The sequence below is a fragment of the Natator depressus genome, chromosome 2, assembly GCF_965152275.1.
Source record: "Natator depressus isolate rNatDep1 chromosome 2, rNatDep2.hap1, whole genome shotgun sequence".
NCBI lineage: Eukaryota > Metazoa > Chordata > Testudines > Cheloniidae > Natator > Natator depressus.
The window spans coordinates 139,369,138-139,390,097 of record NC_134235.1 but is presented as its reverse complement, the minus strand read 5'-3'; the positions used below and the strand labels follow the sequence as shown (position 1 = coordinate 139,390,097).

The 20,960-nt window shown below is 43.5% G+C and overlaps 1 protein-coding gene across 1 annotated transcript; it reads left to right on the top strand.

Annotated features, from left to right (window-relative positions):
• Positions 1 to 222: 222 nt before the first annotated feature.
• CFAP90 (cilia and flagella associated protein 90) lies at positions 223 to 19,179 on the top strand. The gene is made up of 3 exons (XM_074945065.1): positions 223 to 489; positions 13,779 to 13,895; positions 18,217 to 19,179. Exons 1-3 carry the CDS (start codon positions 319 to 321, stop codon positions 18,394 to 18,396), a joined length of 468 nt encoding a protein of 155 aa, XP_074801166.1. The 5' UTR covers positions 223 to 318; the 3' UTR covers positions 18,397 to 19,179.
• Positions 19,180 to 20,960: the final 1,781 nt, after the last annotated feature.

Here is a 20,960-nt window from a genome sequence, read left to right as displayed (position 1 = left end):
GGCCGGGAGCCAGAAGGGGGCGTCCTGCTACGGAGCCACCTGGGCTGTAGAGGGACAAATGAACACATGGGGGGAAACTTCCCCCACCCTGCGAGCGCTTTGCAGGGCACAACTTACCTGCCTCTGGAGATTCCCTTTGGTGCCAACACGCCTACAGCTTGTTATGTGGCGCACGGCGCCTCTCATTTCCCGCTCCCTTTGTGTGACCTCACAATTGGATACTCAGTGTGTTTCCTAGTAACCACGGGACGCAGAAACACCAGCTACAGCGGGGCCTCCCTGCTCTGTGCCCCAGGCGGGCCGGGCTCTGGCCGCGGGATGCCGCGCACCCAGGAGGCGACGGAACCAGACGGGCAGCGGGAGGAGAAAGCAGCTGAGCAGGCAAGCGGGAAACACCAGCTGCCGCTCTGCGCGCTGTCCGCCTTCAGCTACATCCCGCCCGGCCGCAGGGACCCTCCGGAGCACAGCTACTTCCACCAGGAGTTCAAGGTGAGGGGGAGGAGAACGGGGCAGGGCGCGGAGAGGACAGCATGGAGCGGGGCTGGGGGAGAGGGAATGAAAAGAGGAGGAAAAAGAAAGGAGGGCGCATGGGAGTGAAAGCGAAGAGGCTGCCGGGGGTAGGAGAAACATCACACACACGGATGTGCAAGGAAGTCAGTAGATGTTTGTACATTTCACCTGGAGAGGAAAATCCATTCTTGGCTTTCCCGCCCCACTCTTAAATCTTAAATTTGCAGAGCCTGGGCCCCTGAGTGGTCAGCACTCATCATTCCTCCGAAGTAAAGCAAGTAATATCAACAAGGATGTTCAGCATCTGGAAAATCTTGTTTGCTCCTTAGAGTATAATTTACAGCCTAGGGGAAAAAAGTGGTTAAATTGGGATTTACTGAGCCCTAGCGAAATTAATAAAGGGCATGTATAAGAAGTTCAGCTTTTTGGCAGTCTTTTATGCAGTCTAATTCAATCTGGGCCCATGTATTTGCATTTAATAAAATTGGGGTGGGTTGGTCTTAGTCGCAATAGACATGATGACAACACAACCGTCTGAAATTTGATGCCAATATTTTAAAGGCACACAAATCAACCACATGAGACTGTCACACTTTTGCCTTATGCTGGAAAGTCCACTTTAACACTTACATAGCACTTTTCATTTTCAAAGTTCTTTGTGAAGTGTAATTAATTTTGACAACACTACTGGAGGAGGAAAGGTATTACCCACATTTTCTAGATGGGAAAAGTGATATAGAAAGGAGTTGGAGTGAATTTCAACAAAACATATTGAATTGACAAACAGAATTTTGTCCTCTGGTTAAGTCTCTAAACATACTTCAGATAGTGATTTTATTGAAAAATATCTCAGTGCTATCTATATTTGGCACAGATTAGGTGTCCAATTTCTGCTGAGAAGTCTGTGCTGTCAGAGATTGAAATAGAAAATATTTTCCATATTGGTTCAGAAGTGGAAAATAGTTCAACATCAGTAGGGCTCTGATTCTACAAACATTCATGCACATGGTTAACTTTACTACTATAGGCTAGATTCACAAAGAGACGTAGGCCCAGATTTAGGCACCAATTGTATTCACAAAACACCCCACTCAGCTGCCGTCAAACCCTGTAGGCACCTAAACTCTGTCAGTTAGGGCACTCACTTGAGAAGTGGGAGATTCCTGTTAAAATCTCTTATCCCCCTCAGGCAGTAGGACTTGAACTGGGGGTCTCCCATATCCCCCATGAGTCCCCTAACCACTGTACTGGAAGTTATGGAGGCCTCTCCTTCCACAAGCTTTTTGCAAGAGGCATCTGACTCCAGGAGAGGGTTCATAGCTGAGAATCCCAAGCAGAGATGGGTGCCTCCCTCCATCCCAACTGGTGGGCTGGTCTACACTAGAAAATTAGACTGATACAGCTACACGGTGCAGTGGTATGAATTTTTCACACCCCCTGAGCAACGTAGTTAAGACAACCTAAATCCCCATGTAGATGGCTAGGTCAATGGAAGAATTCTTGTCAACCTAGCTACCACCTCTCATGGATTAACTAAAGCAAACAGGAGAACACTTCCCATCACTATCATGTCTACACTGAAGTTTATAATGCAGCCCAGCTGCAGCTAAGTCGATGCAGTGTTTTAAGTGTAGACATAGCCTTAGGCACTGACCTGCCTGAGAGGGGTAGCGTTTAGCATGTGCCTTTCTCCTTGGCATTTCCCATTGGCTAGTTTAGGCAGGAAGCCGTCTGGCATGCTGGCTTTTTGTGAATCCATTCTTAGGTACCTGTCTGCCTCCATTTGTTGTATAGGAAGCCTGAGTGCTTAACTCCAACTTTGTGAATCTCAGTGATTTTGTAGGTGCCTAAGAGTTTGAAGATGAGGTGGCCAAATCTATTACCCAGCAAAGGGATTTAGGGCTCTTATGTTAACTCTCTCTCTTAGCAGGAATTAAAATACTGCATAAAGCTGCTGAGTAAATACTGCTTACTCATTAGGACAGGTGAGGCTTAACTTTCAGCAAGAAGGAGAAGCAGAGTTATCAAGGTGCTGTAGGAAACTCTAGGAGCAGCCAAGACTGAGGAGAAATCTTAGGCTGAGATTTATGATCTATTATTACTGGAGTCACCAACAAAGACAAAAACCTAGGTAGGGGGTAAGTTTGACTGTGAAGATTTTATATGAAGTAGGATAAAAGTACTACCTGCTCACAGCTAAGTAACAGGATATAGAACCTTTCACTTCTGTTCCTGGTTCACATTTAGCATAGGTCAGTAGTGCTGCAATGGTCTGAGTGTGGCTTAATCATGTGTGTGAAATGAATTGCTCATTTCAATCCAAAACGTTACAATTCACTTATCAAATGCATTTGACAAAGATCACCACAGCCCATCCACTTGCCACATTGGTTGGATGGTTTTGTTAAAATAATCCTCATTGACATTGCTCATTTTCATCTGCAGGTTTCAGAGTTACCCAGGAAAGGCACTGTAGTGCCAGAGCCAAATGAGCATTGTGAATGAGAATAGTTAATGCTGTGCTGAAAAGATTAAAGAAAGAAAGAGAGAACAACAACATTAAGCCAAGGTGAGGCTGCAGCTCCAAAAATGGCTGATAAAGTCTCATTGTAAATTCTATATCAAATTCACGTTGATCAGCTGCCATATGGCAGAGCTTTGTTTAGAATATGAAGTCACTTTTACAAACCAGATAATCTGGGAGTGTTACAAGACGCCGCTCTGATAATATAAAAATAAAATAAAAACTAAAAGTGTTAACAGCTATTTCATAGATTCTCATCTGGGATAGCACCATGGGAATAAGCATGAGAAATGGCCTGGAAAAAAAGCATAGATGTGACCCATGGGTCTGCATAACTAAGAAATTATTAGACCATGCGTTAAAAAGACATGACAAATTTGAGGTTTGCATTGGGTGACTGTGGGGAATAAGCTGACTGACTGTTGGGGTAAGCTTATTGACTATTTCAACAGAGAGTGTTAAAAACAAATGTAATTCAGAGATTGAGGTAGACAGATGCACTGGCTAGTGGCCTGAGAACATGACTGGAAGACAGGAAATCCTTAATTTGAATCCCATTTTTGACAATGACTCCCTTTCTGGTTTTGGGCAAATTCATGTAAACAGTGTGTGTTTCATTTCCCCATCTATAAATTACCCCATGCCTATTTGTTAGGCATGCTGTGAACTTTAATTAATGTTTGCAAAGTGATTTACAAGTGCTTGATTTTATTAAGCCAGATCATAGGAAATGCTCACTTGAGACATGGATTGCTTGTCCATTTTACATGATTCATTCATTTTGACCGGTTTATTAAAAATACAGGCCTACTATCCTAGCATTTAGCAATTGATAGAAATGACTACCATTAATATCAGTAAAGTATCTGGAGACAAAATAACCAGCCAGACATTGCAAAACTAGGTGGGACTTGACATGCCAGGTGATAACAAGGATCTGTAACCACAGCAATGTAATTGGTATAATTCTGGCAGAACTGCTCAAAACAGATTATCTAGGACAGATTTACAGTTAAACATAATAGGCTGGCTGTCTACCTTCAAATCCAAGAGAGGCTGAATTTTCTTCATTGATATAGCGAGTCAGTGAATAATGCAGTAGTTCTTTTTAACCAGCATAAGGTAGATCTTTACTTGGCTTCTAAATAAAATATGGAGAGCAAAGGAAAAGCTATAGTGAAGTATAATAATGGAGAGGACAAATCACCACCTAGAATTCTGCAAGGCTCATCGCCTCTGAGAAGTGAAAGGGAGAATAGATTAAAAAACAAAACAGCCCCTCCTCTTGAACACCAAGTAACATATTTCCCTTATTGAATAACCCCATTATATTATCTTTGAAAACTCATGGCGATCAGAGAGGTCCCAAATGACTGGAAAAAGGCTAATGTAGTGCCCATCTTTAAAAAAGGGAAGAAGGAGGAACCAGGGAACTACAGGCCAGTCAGCTTCACCTCAGTTACTGGAAAAATCATGGAGCAGGTCCTCATGGAATCCATTTCGAAGCACTTCAAGGAGAGAAAAAGTGATCAGGAACAGTCAGCATGGATTCACCGAGGGCAAGTCATGCCTGACGAACCTAATTGCCTTCTGTGATGAGATAACTGGCTCTGTGGATGAGGGGAAAGCAGTGGATGTGTTATTTCTTGACTTTAGCAAAGCTTTTGATATGGTCTCCCACAGTATTCTTGCCAGCAAGTTAAAGAAGTATGGGCTGGATGAATGGACTATAAGGTGGCTAGATTATCGGGCTCAACAGATAGTGATCAGTGGCTCCATGTCTAGTTGGCAGCTGGTATCAAGTGGAGTGCCCCAAGGGTCGGTCCTGGGGCCAGTTTTGATCAATATCTTCTTAATGATCTGGAGGATGGGATGGATTGCACCCTCAGCAAGTTTGCAGATGACACTACACTGGGAGGAGTGGTAGCTACTCTGGAGGATAGGGATAGGATACAGAGGGACCTAGACAAATTAAAGGTTTGGGACAAAAGAAATCTGATGAGGTTCAACAAGGATAAGTGCAGAGTCCTGCACTTAGGACGGAAGAATCCCATGCACTGCTATAGACTAGGGACTGAGTGACTAGGCAGCAGTTCTGCAGAAAAGGACCTAGGGTTTACAGTGGATGAGAATCATAGAATCATAGACTTTAAGGTCAGAAGGGACCATTATGATAGTCTAGTCTGACCTCCTGCACAACGCAGGCCATAGAATCTCACCCACCCTCTCCTGTAACAACCCCCTGACCTATGTCTGAGCTATGAAGTCCTCAAATCATGGTTTAAAGACTTCAAGGTTCAGAGAATCCTCCAGCAAATGACCCGTGCCCCATGCTGCAGAGGAAGGCGAAAACCCCCAAGGTCTCTGCCAATCTGCCCTGGAGGAAAATTCCTTCCTGACCCCAATTATGGCGATCAGCTAAACCCTGAGCATGTGGGCAAGACTCACCAGCCAAAGAATTCTCTGTAGTAACTCAGATCCCACCCTATCTAGCGTCCCATCACAGGCCATTGGGCATATTTACCACTAATATTCAAAGATCAATTAATTGCCAAAATTAGGCTATCCCATCGTACCATCCCCTCCATAAACTTATGAAGCTTAGTCTTGAAGCCAGATATGTTTTTTGCCTCCACTGGTCCCCTTGGAAGGCTATTCCAGAACTTCACTCCTCTGATGGTTAGAAATCTTCATTTAATTTCAACTCTAAACTTTCTGATGGCCAGTTTCTATCCATTTGTTCTTGTGTCACATTGGTACTGGGCTTAAATAATTCCTCTCCCTCCCTGGTATTTATCCCTCTGATATATTTATAGAGAGCAATCATATCTCCCCTCAGCCTTCTTTTGGTAAGGCTAAACAAGCCAAGCTCTTTGAGTCTCCTTTCATAAGACAGGTTTTCCATTCCTCAGATCATCCTAGTAGCTCTTCTCTGTACCTGTTCCAGTTTGAATTTATCCTTCTTAAACATGGGAGACCAGAACTGCACACAATATTCCAGATGAGGTCTCACCAGTGCCTTGTATAACTGTACTAACACCTCCTTATCTCTACTGGAAATACCTCGCCTGATGCATCCCAAGACTGTTTTAGCTTTTTTCACAACCATATCACATTGGCGGCTCATAGTCATCCTGTGATCAACCAATACTCCAAGGTCTTTCTCGTCCTCTGTTACTGCCAAGTGATGCATCCCTAGTTTATAACAAAAATTCTTGTTATTAATCCCTAAATGCATGACCTTGCACTTTTCACTATTAAATTTCATCCTATTAGTATTACTCCAGTTTACAAGGTCATCCAGATCTTCCTGTATGATATCCCGGTCCCTCTCTGTATTGGCAATACCTCCCAGCTTTGTGTCATCTGCAAACTTTATTAGCACATTCCCACTTTTTGTGCCAAGGTCAGTAATGAAAAGATTAAATAGGATTGGTCCCAAAACCGATCTCTGAGGAACTCCACTAGTAACCTCCTTCCAGCCTGACAGTTCACCTTTCAGTATGACCATTTGTAGTCTCTCCTTTAACCAGTTCCTTATCCACCTTTCAATTTTCATATTGATCTCCATCTTTTCCAGTTTAGCTAATAATTCCCCATGTGGAACCATATCAAATGCCTTACTGAAATCAAGGTAAATTAGATCCACTGCATGTCCTTTGTCTAAAAAATATGTTACCTTCTCAAAGGAGGAGATCAGGTTGGTTTGGCACGATCTACCTTTTGTAAAACCATGCTGTATTTTGTCCCAATTACCATTGACCTCAATGTCCTTAACTATTTTCTCCTTCAAATTTTTTTCCAAGACCTTGCATACTGCAGATGTCAAACTAACAGGCCTGTAGTTACCCGGATCACTTTTTTTCCATTTCTTAAAAATAGGAACTATGTTAGCAATTCTCCAGTCATACGGTATAACCCCTGAGTTTACAGATTCATTAACAATTCTTGGTAATAGGTTTGCAATTTCATATGCCAGTTCCTTTAATATTCTTGGATGAAGATTATTTGGGGCCCCCCAATTTAGTCCCATTAAGCTGTTTGAGTTTGGCTGCTACCTCGGATGTGGTAATATCTACCTCCATATCGTCATTCTCATTTGTCATCTTACCATTATCCCTAAGCTCCTCATTAAAGACGGAGGCAAAGTATTTGTTTAGATATTGGGCCATGTCTAAATTATCCTTAACCTCCACTCCATCCTCAGTGTTTAGCTGTCCCACTTCTTCTTTCTTTGTTTTCTTCTTATTTATATGGCTTGAGAACCTTTTACTATTGGTTTTAATTCCCTTTGCAAGGTCCAACTCTTTCTCACTTTATCCCTACATGTTCTGACCTCAATAAGGTAGCTTTCCTTGCTGATCCCTCCCATCTTCCACTCCTTGTAGGCTTTCCGCTTTTTCTTAATCACCTCTCTGAGATGCTTGCTCATCCAGCTTGGTCTACAACTCCTGCCTATGAGTTTTTTCCCCTTTCTTGGGATGCAGGCTTCTGATAGTTTCTGCAACCTTGACTTGAAGTAATTCCAGGCCTCCTCCACCTTTAGATCCACAAGTTCTTCAGTCCAATCCACTTTCCTAACTAACTTCCTTAATTTTTTAAAATTAGCCCTTTTGAAATCAAAAACCCTAGTCACAGATCTATTTTTGTTTATCCTTCCATTTAGTTTGAACTGAATTAGCTCATGATCGCTTGAACCAAGGTTGTCCCCTACAACTATTTCTTCTATGAGGACCTCACTACTTGCCAAAACCAAACCTAAAATGGCATCCCCTCTTGTTGGTTCAGCAACTAATTGGTGAAGGAATCCATCAGCTATTGCATCCAGGAAAATCTGAGCCCTATTATTATTACTAGCACTTGTCCTCCAGTCTATATCTGGGAAGTTAAAGTTTCCCATGATCACACAATTCCCATTAGTATTTACTTCATTAAAAATATTAAAGAGGTCTCTATCCATATCCAAATCAGATCCCGGCGGTCTATAGCATACCTCACGTGCTGTCCCAGGGGAGGCTCTAGTAGCTTTCTTCCCCAATGTGATTTTTGCCCAGACAGGCTCTGTCTTATCCATTCCATCACTTCTTATTTCTTTACACTTATTTCTACCTCATCATTGATATACAATGCTACTCTACCACTTTTGCCTTTATGACTGTCTTTCCTAAACAGCACATACCCTTCAATATCTGTACTCCAGTCATGACTACTATTCCACCATGTTTCTGTTATCCCTATAATATCTGGTTTCACTTCCTGCACCAATAGCTCTAGTTCCTCCATTTTGTTACCTAGGCTCCTCACATTAGTGTACAAACATCTTAATTTTTGCTGTTTGGCTTCGCTCACATTGTGCCTAATTGGGTAAAGAGACATTCTATTGCCAAAAGAACAGGAGTACTTGTGGCACCTTAAAGACTAAAAAATTTATTAGAGCATAAGCTTTCGTGAGCTACAGCTCACTTCATCGGATGCATAGAATGGAACATTTATCTGTATGTGTATATATGTTAAAGTTACCATAAAAACTGTAAAAAGAAAAGGAGTACTTGTGGCACCTTATTTCTTAGTCTCTAAGGTGCCATAAGTACTCCTTTTCTTTTTTCGGATACAGACTAACATGGCTGATACTCTGAAACCATACAAACTGTGAGAGGCTAATTAGTTAAGATGAGTTATTATCAGCAGGAGAAAAAAAACTTTTGTAGTGATAATCAAGATGGCCCATTTAGACAGTTGACAAGAAGGTGTGAGGATACTTAACTTAGGGAAATAGATTCAATATGTGTAATGACCCAGCCTCTCCCAGTCTCTATTCAAACCCAAGTTAATGGTATCTAGTTTGCATATTAATTCAAGTTCAGCAGTTTCTCCTTGGAGTCTGTTTTTGAAGCTTTTCTGTTGCACAGTTGCCTCCCTTAGATCTTTTACTGAGTGGCCATGGAGGTTGAAGTGTTCTTCTACTGTTTTTTTTAATGTTATGATTCAAAAACCAGTAGCAGAACACTTCAACCTCTGTGACCATTCAGTAAAAGATCTAAGGGAGGCAACTGTGCAACAGAAAAGCTTCAAAAACAGACTCCAAGGAGAAACTGCTGAACTTGAATTAATATGCAAACTAGATACCATTAACTTGGGTTTGAATAGAGACTGGGAGAGGCTGGGTCATTACACATATTGAATCTATTTCCCTAAGTTAAGTATCCTCACACCTTCTTGTCAACTGTCTAAATGGGCCATCTTGATTATCACTACAAAAGTTTTCTCCTGCTGATAATAGCTCATCTTAACTAATTAGCCTCTCAGTCTGTATGGTAACTTCTAACTTATCTGTATGTGTGTGTGTGTGTGTGTGTATCTTACTATATGTTCCATTCTATGCATCAGATGAAGTGAGCTGTAGCTCACGAAAGCTTATGTTCTAATAAATTGGTTAGTCTCTAAGTGCCACAAGTACTCCTGTTCTTTTTGCGGGTACAGACTAACATGGCTGCTACTCTGAAACCATTCTATTGCCAGTACCACCTATTAGACTGGTATCTAAACTACCCTTCCTCCTTATGTCCATTCTCCTACCCACGGCTGTATCCTTTCTTACTTCATTTTCTTCCCTCTCAATGTTAAAATCCGGCATGGAGATTACCTGGACATATCCCAACCATCTCCCCCAAATTCCTAGTTGAAAGCTCTCTTAATCAGTTGTGCCAGCCTCCATCCTAGAAGTCTATTTCCCTCCCTACTCAGGTGAGGTCCATCCTGAGAGAACAGCTTTCAGAGTAACAGCCGTGTTAGTCTGTATTCGCAAAAAGAAAAGGAGAGAACAGTCCTCTGTCCATGAATGCTTCCCAGTGGCCATACATCCCAAAGCCCTCCTTATAGCACCACTGCCTGAGCCATCTGTTGATCATCATAATCTTGTCACACCTTTGTTGCCCTTCTCTAGGAACAGGCAGAATCCCTCTGAAGATCACCTGAGCCTCGATTTCCTTAAGCATCTTCCCCAGCCTGCATAGTCTCCCTTGATAAGTTCCAGCGAGAATCTAGCCGTATCATTTGTTCCCACATGAAGGGCAATCAGTGGATTCTTTCCCGCTCCTGTTAGGATCCTCTTCAGCCTCAGCTCCACATCCCATATCTTAGCCCCTGGCAGACAGCACACCCTTCTGTTCTCTGGATCAGCTCTGGTTACAGGCCTTTCTATTCTTCTCAGTAAGGAGTCCCCACTCACATAGACCTGCCTTTTCCTGGTGATGGTGCGATTCTCTGGTCTATCCCCTGTTCCCTCTGGCTGCAAATCCTCTTGATTCCTATTGTCCCTTGCAATCCTCTGCGACCCATCCCATATCCTCCTGGGGCTCATATTTGGTGGTGTTATCTCCATTGACTCTTCCCCTCAGACTAGCTGCTCTTCTCTTCTTCCTTGCCCTTCCACCTTCAGTGACCACCTGCTGTGCCCCTTCTTCATTTTCCAACTCCACAAACTTGTTCCTGAGCTCTGTTTCTCCTTCACTAGCCCATCTTTTCCTCTGCCTGGTTCTCTTAGTGACATGCTTCTCCGGTCCACTTTCCTCACCCAGCAGTCTCCCCTTGGAATTCTTTGGTCCAGCTTCCATCTGTAAGTCTGAACTTTTCCCTTCAGCCTCCTCATGCCTTTGTTTCATCATCCGCTCAAATCCCCTTCTGAACTCAACCAGAGTTTCCCCCTGCATCTCCAATCCTCGGATCTTTTCTTCTATCAGCTCTATCAGGCAGCACTTCATGCAGACAAAACTCTTTTCAAGTACCCCCTCCAGGACCATGTACATGCCACGGCTTCCACATCCAGTCATCTTCATTGTGTCTTCCACTGCTTGGGTCGCTACCACTGCTACCTCTGTATCGGTCATCGCCTTCCTACCTAAGTCAAATACCTTCTCTACCAGAATTCCCTCTCAAACTCCCCTGTTTACAGCTCTGTTTGCTGGCTCCTGTGCCACTGCAGCTGTCCTAGCTGCTGCCTGACTGGCTGGCTACCTTTATAGGACCCCTAATCAGAGAAGCCCCGCCCCCTAACCAGGGCTCAGCTTCTCTCCCAGCACACTGCCTCTACCAGCCTCTACAAATACTTACAAATACCTTCTCCTCCAAGCTGGATATGAGTCAGCAGTGTGCCCTTGTTGCCAAGAAGGCTAACAGAATTTTGGGCTGTATAAGTAGGAGCTTTGCCAGCAGATTGAGGGATGTGATCATTCCCCTCTATTCGGCATTGGTGAGTCCCCATCTGGAGTACTGTGTCCAGTTTTGGGCCCCACATTACAAGAAAAATGTGGAAAGATTGGAAAGAGTCCAGCAAAGGACAACAAAAATGATTAGGTGGTTGGAGCACATGATTTATGAGGAGAGGCTAAGGGAACTGGGATTATTTAGTCTGCAGAAGAGAAGAATGAGGGGGGATTTGATAGCTGCTTTCAACTATCTGAAAGGGGGTTCTAAAGAGGATGGATTTAGACTGTTCTCAGTGGTGGCAGATGACAGAACAAGAAGTAATGGTCTCAAGTTGCAGTGGGGGAGGTTTAGGTTGGATATTAGGAAAAAAACTTTTTCACTAGGAGGGTGGTGAAGCACTAGAATGGGTTACCTAGGGAGGTGGTGGAATCTCCTTCCTTAGAGGTTTTTAAGGTCAGGCTTGACAAAGCCCTGGCTGGGATAATTTAGTTGGGGATTGGTCCTGCTTTGAGCAGGGGGTTGGACAAGATCAGCGGTTCTCAAACTAGGGCCGCTGCTTGTTCAGGGAAGGTGGGCCAGTTTGTTTACCTGCTGCTTCCGCAGGTTCGGCCGATCACAGCTCCCACTTGCCACGGTTCGCCGCTCCAGGCCAATGGGGGCTGCAGGAAGGGTGGCCAGCAGATCCCTTTGCCTGCGCAGTTTCCCGCAGCCCCCATTGGCCTGGAGCGGCGAACTGCGGCGAGTGGGAGCTGTGATTGGCCGAACCTGTGGATGCGGCAGGTAAACAGACCGGCCCGGCCCTCCAGGGGCTTTCCCTGAACAAGCGGCAGCCCTAGTTTGAGAACTACTGGACTAGATGACCTCCTGAGGTCCCTTCCAACCCTGATATTCTATGATTCTATAGGAGTGCACTAGTGACACCATAGTTAAGGCAGTGCCAAAAGTTTCCTTTCAATGGGACCATTATAACCATCTAGTACTGTTCTGACTTTAATATTTTTAGAGAAATAGTTATAAAATAGAAAAAAAGCATATAAAAATCAGAACATGCTTCAGTTTTCTAAAGTACAATAAGGCCTGGCAGAATTTTGTTTAATAGGTAATAATTTCTTTTAAATTTTTTAAATTATTTAAATGTTCACAGTTGCACAAAATTATGGGGTTTAAGCATTTTTTATATTTATTGATGTAAATGTTCACACTTGTGGGAAACTGGAGGGGCAGGTGTCAGATAATTATTTAATGATTGACATTGATATTCAAAAAGTTAAAACTTTAAAGCCATTAAAGCCACAAATAGTCAACCTCACACATGAAAATATACAAAGTAAATATCCTTAAATCAAACCGTAAAGTTCTCAAGCAGCACTTTTCTTACTTTGCCAGTCTGTAAATTTCAATGATTATTGATGGAATTTATTTGGTCAGGTTGTATGTACACAGTGAAATCGATGTTTACTGGCATTTACCTATAAAAATCTAATCCTTCCAAGCCTAATTACAACTACATCACTGCTGAGCCAAAAATGAAGGCTGAAGTTTTCAAAGTTTCACTTTTTCAGATTTTTGATCATGTGTCACAAGAGCAGTGTGATAGGTTGAGATCTTCTCTGGTCAAAGTGCAGAGCCTTTGATGATTTTCATAAGTACAGTAATTATTAATATATTGCAAAAGGTCTTTTCCTCTCCTCTCTCAAATATTTTTTTCTGAAACATACATGGTTCAGTATCTGTAAACAATAATAAATCTCTAGTGTCTGTAGCTAATTGTGCATTACTTAGCACTTTGGGCCTTCAAGGACTCAAGGCTTCATTTCTTGTATATAAAAAACCGGTGCTGCAATCAGTGGGAGTCTTGAGTACACCATGCAATGCATGACTGGGATTCACTTGAGACACTCATTAAATAGAGCTCTGAGTTTTTCATATGAAAAGATGTTTTAAGTACAATCATTTTTATGTTTCTGGGAGAGCTGGCAAGTGTGTATTTATGCATATTATTGGAACCAGAGATTACTCATGCAGTATATTTCTGAGCTACACAAAAATATGCATTAACTTGAAGATAAAGGCTGATTCACAGGCTACTTTCAATATCTATTTCTTTCAAAATGAACTTCAAAGCTGCCTTTCTCTCTTCATTTTCTTCAGTCAAAATGTCTCTTTAATCAAGTGTGTGCATTTGCTGAAGGAAAATAGTTCAATAAGGAAACTGATTTAAGCTTCCATGTGGTTACTATAAATTACAAAGGGGGAAACAGTGATATGAAATTCTCTGAAAAATCCTCTGGCAATGTCTTTTCATATACCGTGGAAGTTGTTTTAGTTTCACATTTTCACAGACAAACCAAATGCACAAAAGAATTGTAACAATTTTTCAGACTATTTCAAAAGGATGCCCCAAATGTTGCTAATAACTGGTGTTCCTCACAGCACCTAGTGCTGCACATGCACCAGTTAGTAGTTCTACTACATTATTTTCTAACTCACAGTGTTAAACACCACCTTAAGTTAATCATTTTTTTTTCTTTATCCCAAGACAGGGATTGTTTCCACATATGACTCCATTTTTAAGAGGCCAATGGGTTACAATGAAAAACTCCACCGATGTGACAGAGAACATGCAAACAATCGAGGTCTTAACATTAATGATGAGGTAAGGTTTATATGCTGACATTAAAAGTGGCTTCATTCATATTGACAACACTGGAGTTAGGTGCCTAGGCTCCAACACAATTAATGTGGAGAGAGAGATGTGACAGAGACTTTTTGACAATGTGGCCCACTGTTCTTTGAAAAGCACTCTTATCTCAGACCTGACAAACTCACTACACTGAACATGTTTCTTATAGGATATTTATCTATAAAGAGTAACTTAGGATATCTACAGAAATCTTGTAACCTGTCAAGCTTCATAATCCTTTTGAAATATCTGACCAAGTAATATTTAAGGAATAATGTATTTATATTAAAAGTATGCTTTATGGACTTGGAGTAAAGATTTGTCATCGGGGTAATGTGTCTCACTGATGACCCATTCAGGCAAGAGGGAGTTGTTACCCCTCCCTAGTCAGCTGGCCAGGTAATACCAGGTTTTATTGGCTGCCCTTGCCATATCCCAGAACACTCAATGGAAAACCATCAGAGACAAGCACAAATGATTGGAACCACTTGGAGGTGAAAAAGAACAATAGAGGAAGCAGGAGCTTGCCCTGGCTCTGAATAAAGACACAAGATTGTTTCAGAATAACAGAGTGTAGGGAAAGGCACTCTGGATCCATTCACTGAGGAAACCCCTTAACGAGTGGGGGTCTTTCATGAACATTTAGATTTTGGTTCTTGTGAAATCAGCCAGATCTGCAATGGACTGAACTTAGTTATATAGTAGACGTAACTATTGAAAAGTGTAGACCCAGGTTAGTGTTTTATGATTTCGTTTTGTGTTGTGTTGTAACCACTTGTTTTCACCATTTAGTTACATCTTTATTTTTTCTTAAATAAAACTACTTTTTTTATTACAAGTGCTGTGTGGTTTAGAGGAACAGTGGTTTAATATGAAACCAGTGGAATTGGAATAATTTTTATAGTGGGGGTGCTGAAAGCCACTGAACAAAACTGTAAGCCCTGTATATGATGGAAACCACTTCAAGCCAGGAGGTGCTGCTGCACCCCCAGTACTCCTAATTCCAGCATCCCTGGTGAAACTGGTAAATTGGGGTACACTGCATCTTTGGGTGCAGAGAATCTGGAATTTCTGTGAGTAGCCAGTACTAGGGGCAGGATAGCATAGGTGAACAATTCAAAGTGACTCAGGGGTTGGGGTGCACCTCTTGTTAACCTGCAAGGCAAAGACAGGGCTGGCATAGCCTAGAAGAGAGTGCTTGAATGGCTTGATGGTGCTAGGGAGCTAACAGCCAGTTACCAGAAACAAGACTCCCTCACACTGGAGGCAGGAGGTAACAGGTTGACTAACTGTCCTGTGTACCCTAAGAACTGTTATAATAGGCACCTTAGACTGTGATCCACAAAGCCAGCACACTAGGCAGGGAGCCACCTGTGCGAGCCAATGGGCGACACCAACCAGAGAGGGGGCATGCTAAACCCTGCCCCTCTCTGAGATAGGTGCCTAAGTCCAGGCTCCACAGGGGTGCCTTGCTTTGCTAGTAATCCATGAATAGGGGCAGATAGGCACTTGGCTCCCTAAATTGTTTGTGGGGCCTGAAACAACACAGCTGGGGGACAGGAGGGACTCATAACCTCTAGCCTAGCAGATAGGGCACTCACCTGGGATATGGGAAACCTCCACTTCAACTCCCACCTCCACTTGAAGAGTAAGGATTTAAACATGGATCTGCTACCTCTCAGGTGAGTGCTCTAACCCCTGGGACATGCTGAGACAGGGTTTCCTCACTGTCTCCTGTGGAAATTGTTCCACTTTAATTAAACAACAGAATACTTAAATATGTATTGGGCCAGAAAATGTTAGAATGACTATAACCTAGTGGTTAGAGCACTCATCTGAGATGTGGCAGCTCACTGTTCAACTCCCTTCTCCCCTCAGGAGGGGGCAGAAGTGGGAGGGAAGGGAAAACTTGAACTGGGGTCTTCCATACCCTGGCTGAGAACCCTAGGCTAAAGATTATAAGGGAGGTCCTTCTCCACTTTCACCCCCCAGCAGTTTTGTTTGGGGCCCCACATGTGGTTTAGACAGCTGAACGCCTATCCTTCCTAGTTCATGACTCACCTGGTGCTTAGGTGGGAAAGAGGTGTTTGGACACCTATCTCAAGGAAGCAGTACGCATGCTCAGGCAGTAGAAAAGCACGCAGGCATCTAGAGGGAGACTGCAGGACATGTGCCCAGAGGCAACAGTTTAGATGCTGAATGAGTTTAGGCACCTACAGCATTAGGTAACAGCCAAGCAGGAGTTTTGTGGGTCAATGGTGTCTGTAAATGGGACTTAGGCTCCCAAAGTATCCTAAACCAGATTCAGGGAAAGAGTAAAGTCACGCCCATCAGACTGGGTAGACAGGTGTGGATGGTGCAGTTCAGGTAGTAGCACAGGCTAGTCACCCAAGTGCAGACTGAAGGGGTCGGGCAGGCTTCTACTTGGGTAGCTACCCCGCGTTGCTGCCCATGCCGCAGCGTCCCCTGATAGGTTTAGTGCACTAGCTCAAGCAGCGCTGGCATGTTTCCAGCTGCCTGAGCAGGGATGCACACTCCCAACTGCTGTATAGACATACCCAAAGACACACACACCCTATTTTCCTGAGCTAGCAGTCTCCCCTCTGTATATTTTCTCTATTCTCAGGGCACAGTAGAGTTTGTGGAGCAAAGCTAGGCTGAAACCATTTAGGATGTCCAAGTGGAGAGATCCTTGTAGGAGTTAATACTGCCTGGGAGGAGGGGTGCCCAGACACCAGCATGGGAGGGCAAATGCTCAGTTCAGAAGCTCTAAGATCTGTGAGAATTACCTCTGATTTCCCTGTGAATCATGGGATTCTGGGTGGGTCAGGGAACACTCCCAGTGTCTCTTCTGTATCTGAGCAGCTTCTGCCTAACCTCAAAAGCAAAGTGCCTAGTAGCCTTCATGGAGGAGCTGGCTCATCTCTCTTTTTGGGGTCAAGACTCTGGTTGGGGGGTGTTTTGTATTTTCCCCCAGATTAATTTCCTTTTATTTTGGTAGAGTTTAGGGGTACAAGTGGGGTGTCACTGTTGGAAATGTTATGATGTCAGCAAAGCATTTTTGAAGAGGAAGGTTGTGCAGTGTTTCCTAGAGATCAGGAAAGGTCAGGCTCCCGCTTTGCCTGATCTCCTCTGGACATTCACTCCGTAGTTGGATCGACTCAACAGAGAATGCTTGACCCTGACCTCCCAGCAGAGCACAGCTGCCCCAGTGGTACATAGACCAAAGTTTTAATGTAGCTAAGGCTTGATCCAAATTTATCAAGTATTTGTACACAGATTAGGAGCTGTCACCTTAACCCTGCTGTAGGTTCCATCTTTATGTATCACCCTCTATTATTACAGTAGCACCTACAGACCCCAGCTAGGATTAGGGGCCGATTGTGCCAGACCCCATACAAACATACAAGTTATCTCATACATTTGAAGTTCCATCCACACTGTAGCTACCGGAAGGAAGAAAGTTTTCTGTCTCTTTTGCCTCCAGAGCCTCCTGGTTGCTGTGACTCAGGAGGGTAATGCTGCACCAGTCTACATTTACAGCCAGTTCACATTTACAAGGTCAGCGTCATAACCATAAGATTGTTTTTTAAAACGAGACCTTTAATTGCACAGAAATCAGTGGCTTAGTCCTCTACAATCGCCAGGGAAAGCCTCCTGCTTACTACGGGTGAGTCAGTGAACTGATTTTTTCACGCTCAGATTTCATTAACTTATTTTTTGCAGTAAGTTATGTGGGCAGAATACATGAAGGTGTAGAGAGATAGCAGAGCACAAAAACTGGCTGGGAGCATTACAAGCATCACAGTCACAAGTGCATTGTGCAGGTCATCCCAACTGTGTGCTAATAAAACCTCACTACTGCCCCCCAAAAACATACTAAATTAATTTCTTATGTGGTCTGCAACTAATGACATGGAAATTATCTCCACATGTTTCCGGTGTGGATATACATATGGGTATGTACATGTAATCAGTATATAGTCATTCAGAGCATATCTCCATATCAGTGGAGATATCCATATCTCAGTGATGCATTCATATTTTATCACTATTGTTAAAGTTCAGTCACGAATTTTGGACAATAGACTAATGACTGTAATTGTTTTTCGGCTAAACAAATGTGCCTTGCTCTAACACATATTATACAGTTCTGTCTAGGCTGAAGGCTCACTTGTCACCAGCTGCTACACCAGATCTAGCAATCTATATTTCTCACAGCAGTGGCTCCTCTACTGTTTTGCATGTGTGTTTATATGTTAAGGAATATAAAATCTAAATAATGTTCTTACAGGAACTGGCAAGAGCCATTGCTGTTTTGTCCTCTTCAGAATATGGGAGACACATAAACCAGCCTGTAGAGCAGTCGATCAGAGATTATGCAAGGATTAACCGTGTGCAGGCTGAGTTCTACAGGAAAAATGGAGTCACCTGCTTGTTGGAAAAACCTTCTCAAAGTCTTGAACCATCATAAAGCTCCTGTCCCCCCAGCCACTGACATGAACATAGTGTAACACAGTTTTCACAGCAATAAGAAAATGAAGACTGTTTTGCCTTTTCCTGTAATACTTTCCTTCAGCTGGTCAGTGTGACTTGGATAAAAAGAAAAAAAAATTAAGCCATAAGAGCTGTCAGTTTCCCCATGTTAGTGTAAATATACCTTTACATTTCATTAAAATCTTGCAAATAATTTCTCTACTAATTTTCAATGTATTACGATAGGATAGAGCAAGTTTCTTCTTCAAAGCATTTACAAACATCAGTTTACAATCCACACAACCATTCCTATTAGATTTGTAAGCAGTATTATCCTGATGGAAAAACTGAGGCAGAAAGAGGTTAAGACCAAGATTTTCCAAAACAGGTGCCTAAATCTGTAATCCAGAAAAAAATATAAACAATTTTCAGATCAACCTGAAAACAGAATTTGTTGAGATTTTTGGCAAACGGGAAATTTAAAAAAAATACATCATTTGGGGGTCAAACTAAACCTTAAATTCAATTCAAAATGAAGTGTTTTGTTTTGGTTTCAAGTATTTAACTTTGTACAATAGTATTGAAAGAAGTTTTTGTTAGGACATAGATATTCAGGCTCGTCTGTAAAGGTCTATAACCTAAGAATTTAGGTGTATTCTTATCACTTAGCTAGTTATAGAGGTATAAAAGAAAGAATCAAAATCACTGTCTGCCGGTGTAAGGTCCTTCTCTTAGGGTATGTCTACACTACGAAATTAGGTCGAATTTATAGAAGTCGTTTTTTTAGAGATCGGTTTTTAATATTCGAGTGTGTGTGTCCCCACAGAAAATGCTCTAAGTGCATTAAGTGCATTAACTCGGCGGAGTGCTTCCACAGTACCGAGGCTAGAGTCAACTTCCGGAGCGTTGCACTGTGGGTAGCTATCCCACAGTTCCCGCAGTCTCCGCTGCCCATTGGAATTCTGGGTTGAGATCCCAATGCCTGATGGGGCTAAAACATTGTCGCAGGTGGTTCTGGGTACATATCGTCAGGCCCCCGTTCCCTCCCTCCCTCCGTGAAAGCAAGGGCAGACAATCGTTTCGCACCTTTTTTCCTGAGATACCTGTGCAGACACCATACCACGGCAAGCATGGAGCCCGCTCAGGTAACCGTCACCGTATGCCTGGGTGCTGGCAGATGTGGTACTGCATTGCTACACAGCAGCATCAACCCAATGCCTTGTGGCAGCAGACGGTACAGTACGACTGGTAGCCGTCATCGTCATGTCCGAGGTGCTCCTGGCCACGTCGGCCGGGAGCGCCTGGGCAGACATGGGCGCAGGGACTAAATTTGGAGTGACTTGACCAGGTCATTCTCTTTAGTCCTGCAGTCAGTCCCATTGAACCATCTTATGGTGAGCAGGCAGGCGATACGGATTGCTAGCAGTCCTACTGTACCATCTTCTGCCAGGCAGGCAAGAGATGAGGATGGCTAGCAGTCCTACTGCACCGTCTTCTGCCGAGCAGCCATGAGATGTGGATGGCTTGCAGTCCTTCTGCACCGTCTGCTGCCAACCAAAGATGTAAAAGATAGATGGAGTGGATCAAAACGAGAAATAGACCAGATTTGTTTTGTACTCATTTGCTTCCTCCCCTCCCCCGTCTAGGGGACTCATTCCTCTAGGTCACACTGCAGTCACTCACAGAGAAGGTACAGCGAGGTAAATCTAGCCATGTATCAATCAGAGGCCAGACCAACCTGCTTGTTCCAATAAGAACAATTACTTAGGTGCACCATTTCTTATTGGAACCCTCCGTGAAGTCCTGCCTGAAATACTCATTGATGTAAAGCCACCCCCTTTGTTGATTTTAATTCCCTGTAAGCCAACCCTGTGAGCCATGTCGTCAGTCGCCCCTCCCTCCGTCAGAGCAACGGCAGACAATCGTTCCGCGTCTTTTTTCTGTGCGGACGCCATACCAAGGCAAGCATGGAGGCCGCTCAGCTCACTTTGACAATGAGGAGCACATTAAACACCACACGCATTATCCAGCAGTATATGCAGCACCAGAACCTGGCAGAGCGATACCGAGCGAGGAGGCGACGTCAGCGCGGTCACGTGAGTGATCAGGACATGGACATAGATTTCTCTGAAAGCATGGGCCCTGCCAATGCATGCATCATGGTGCTAATGGGGCAGGTTCATGCTGTGGAACGCCGATTCTGGGCTCGGGAAACAAGCACAGACTGGTGGGACCGCATAGTGTTGCAGGTCTGGGACGATTCCCAGTGGCTGCGAAACTTTCGCATGCGTAAGGGCACTTTCATGGAACTTTGTGACTTGCTTTCCCCTGCCCTGAAGCGCATGAATGCCAAGATGAGAGCAGCCCTCACAGTTGAGAAGCGAGTGGCGATAGCTCTGTGGAAGCTTGCAACGCCAGACAGCTACCGGTCAGTTGGGAATCAATTTGGAATGGGCAAATCTACTGTGGGGGCTGCTGTGATGCAAGTAGCCCACGCAATCAAAGATCTGCTGATATCAAGGGTAGTGACCTTGGGAAATGTGCAGGTCATAGTGGATGGCT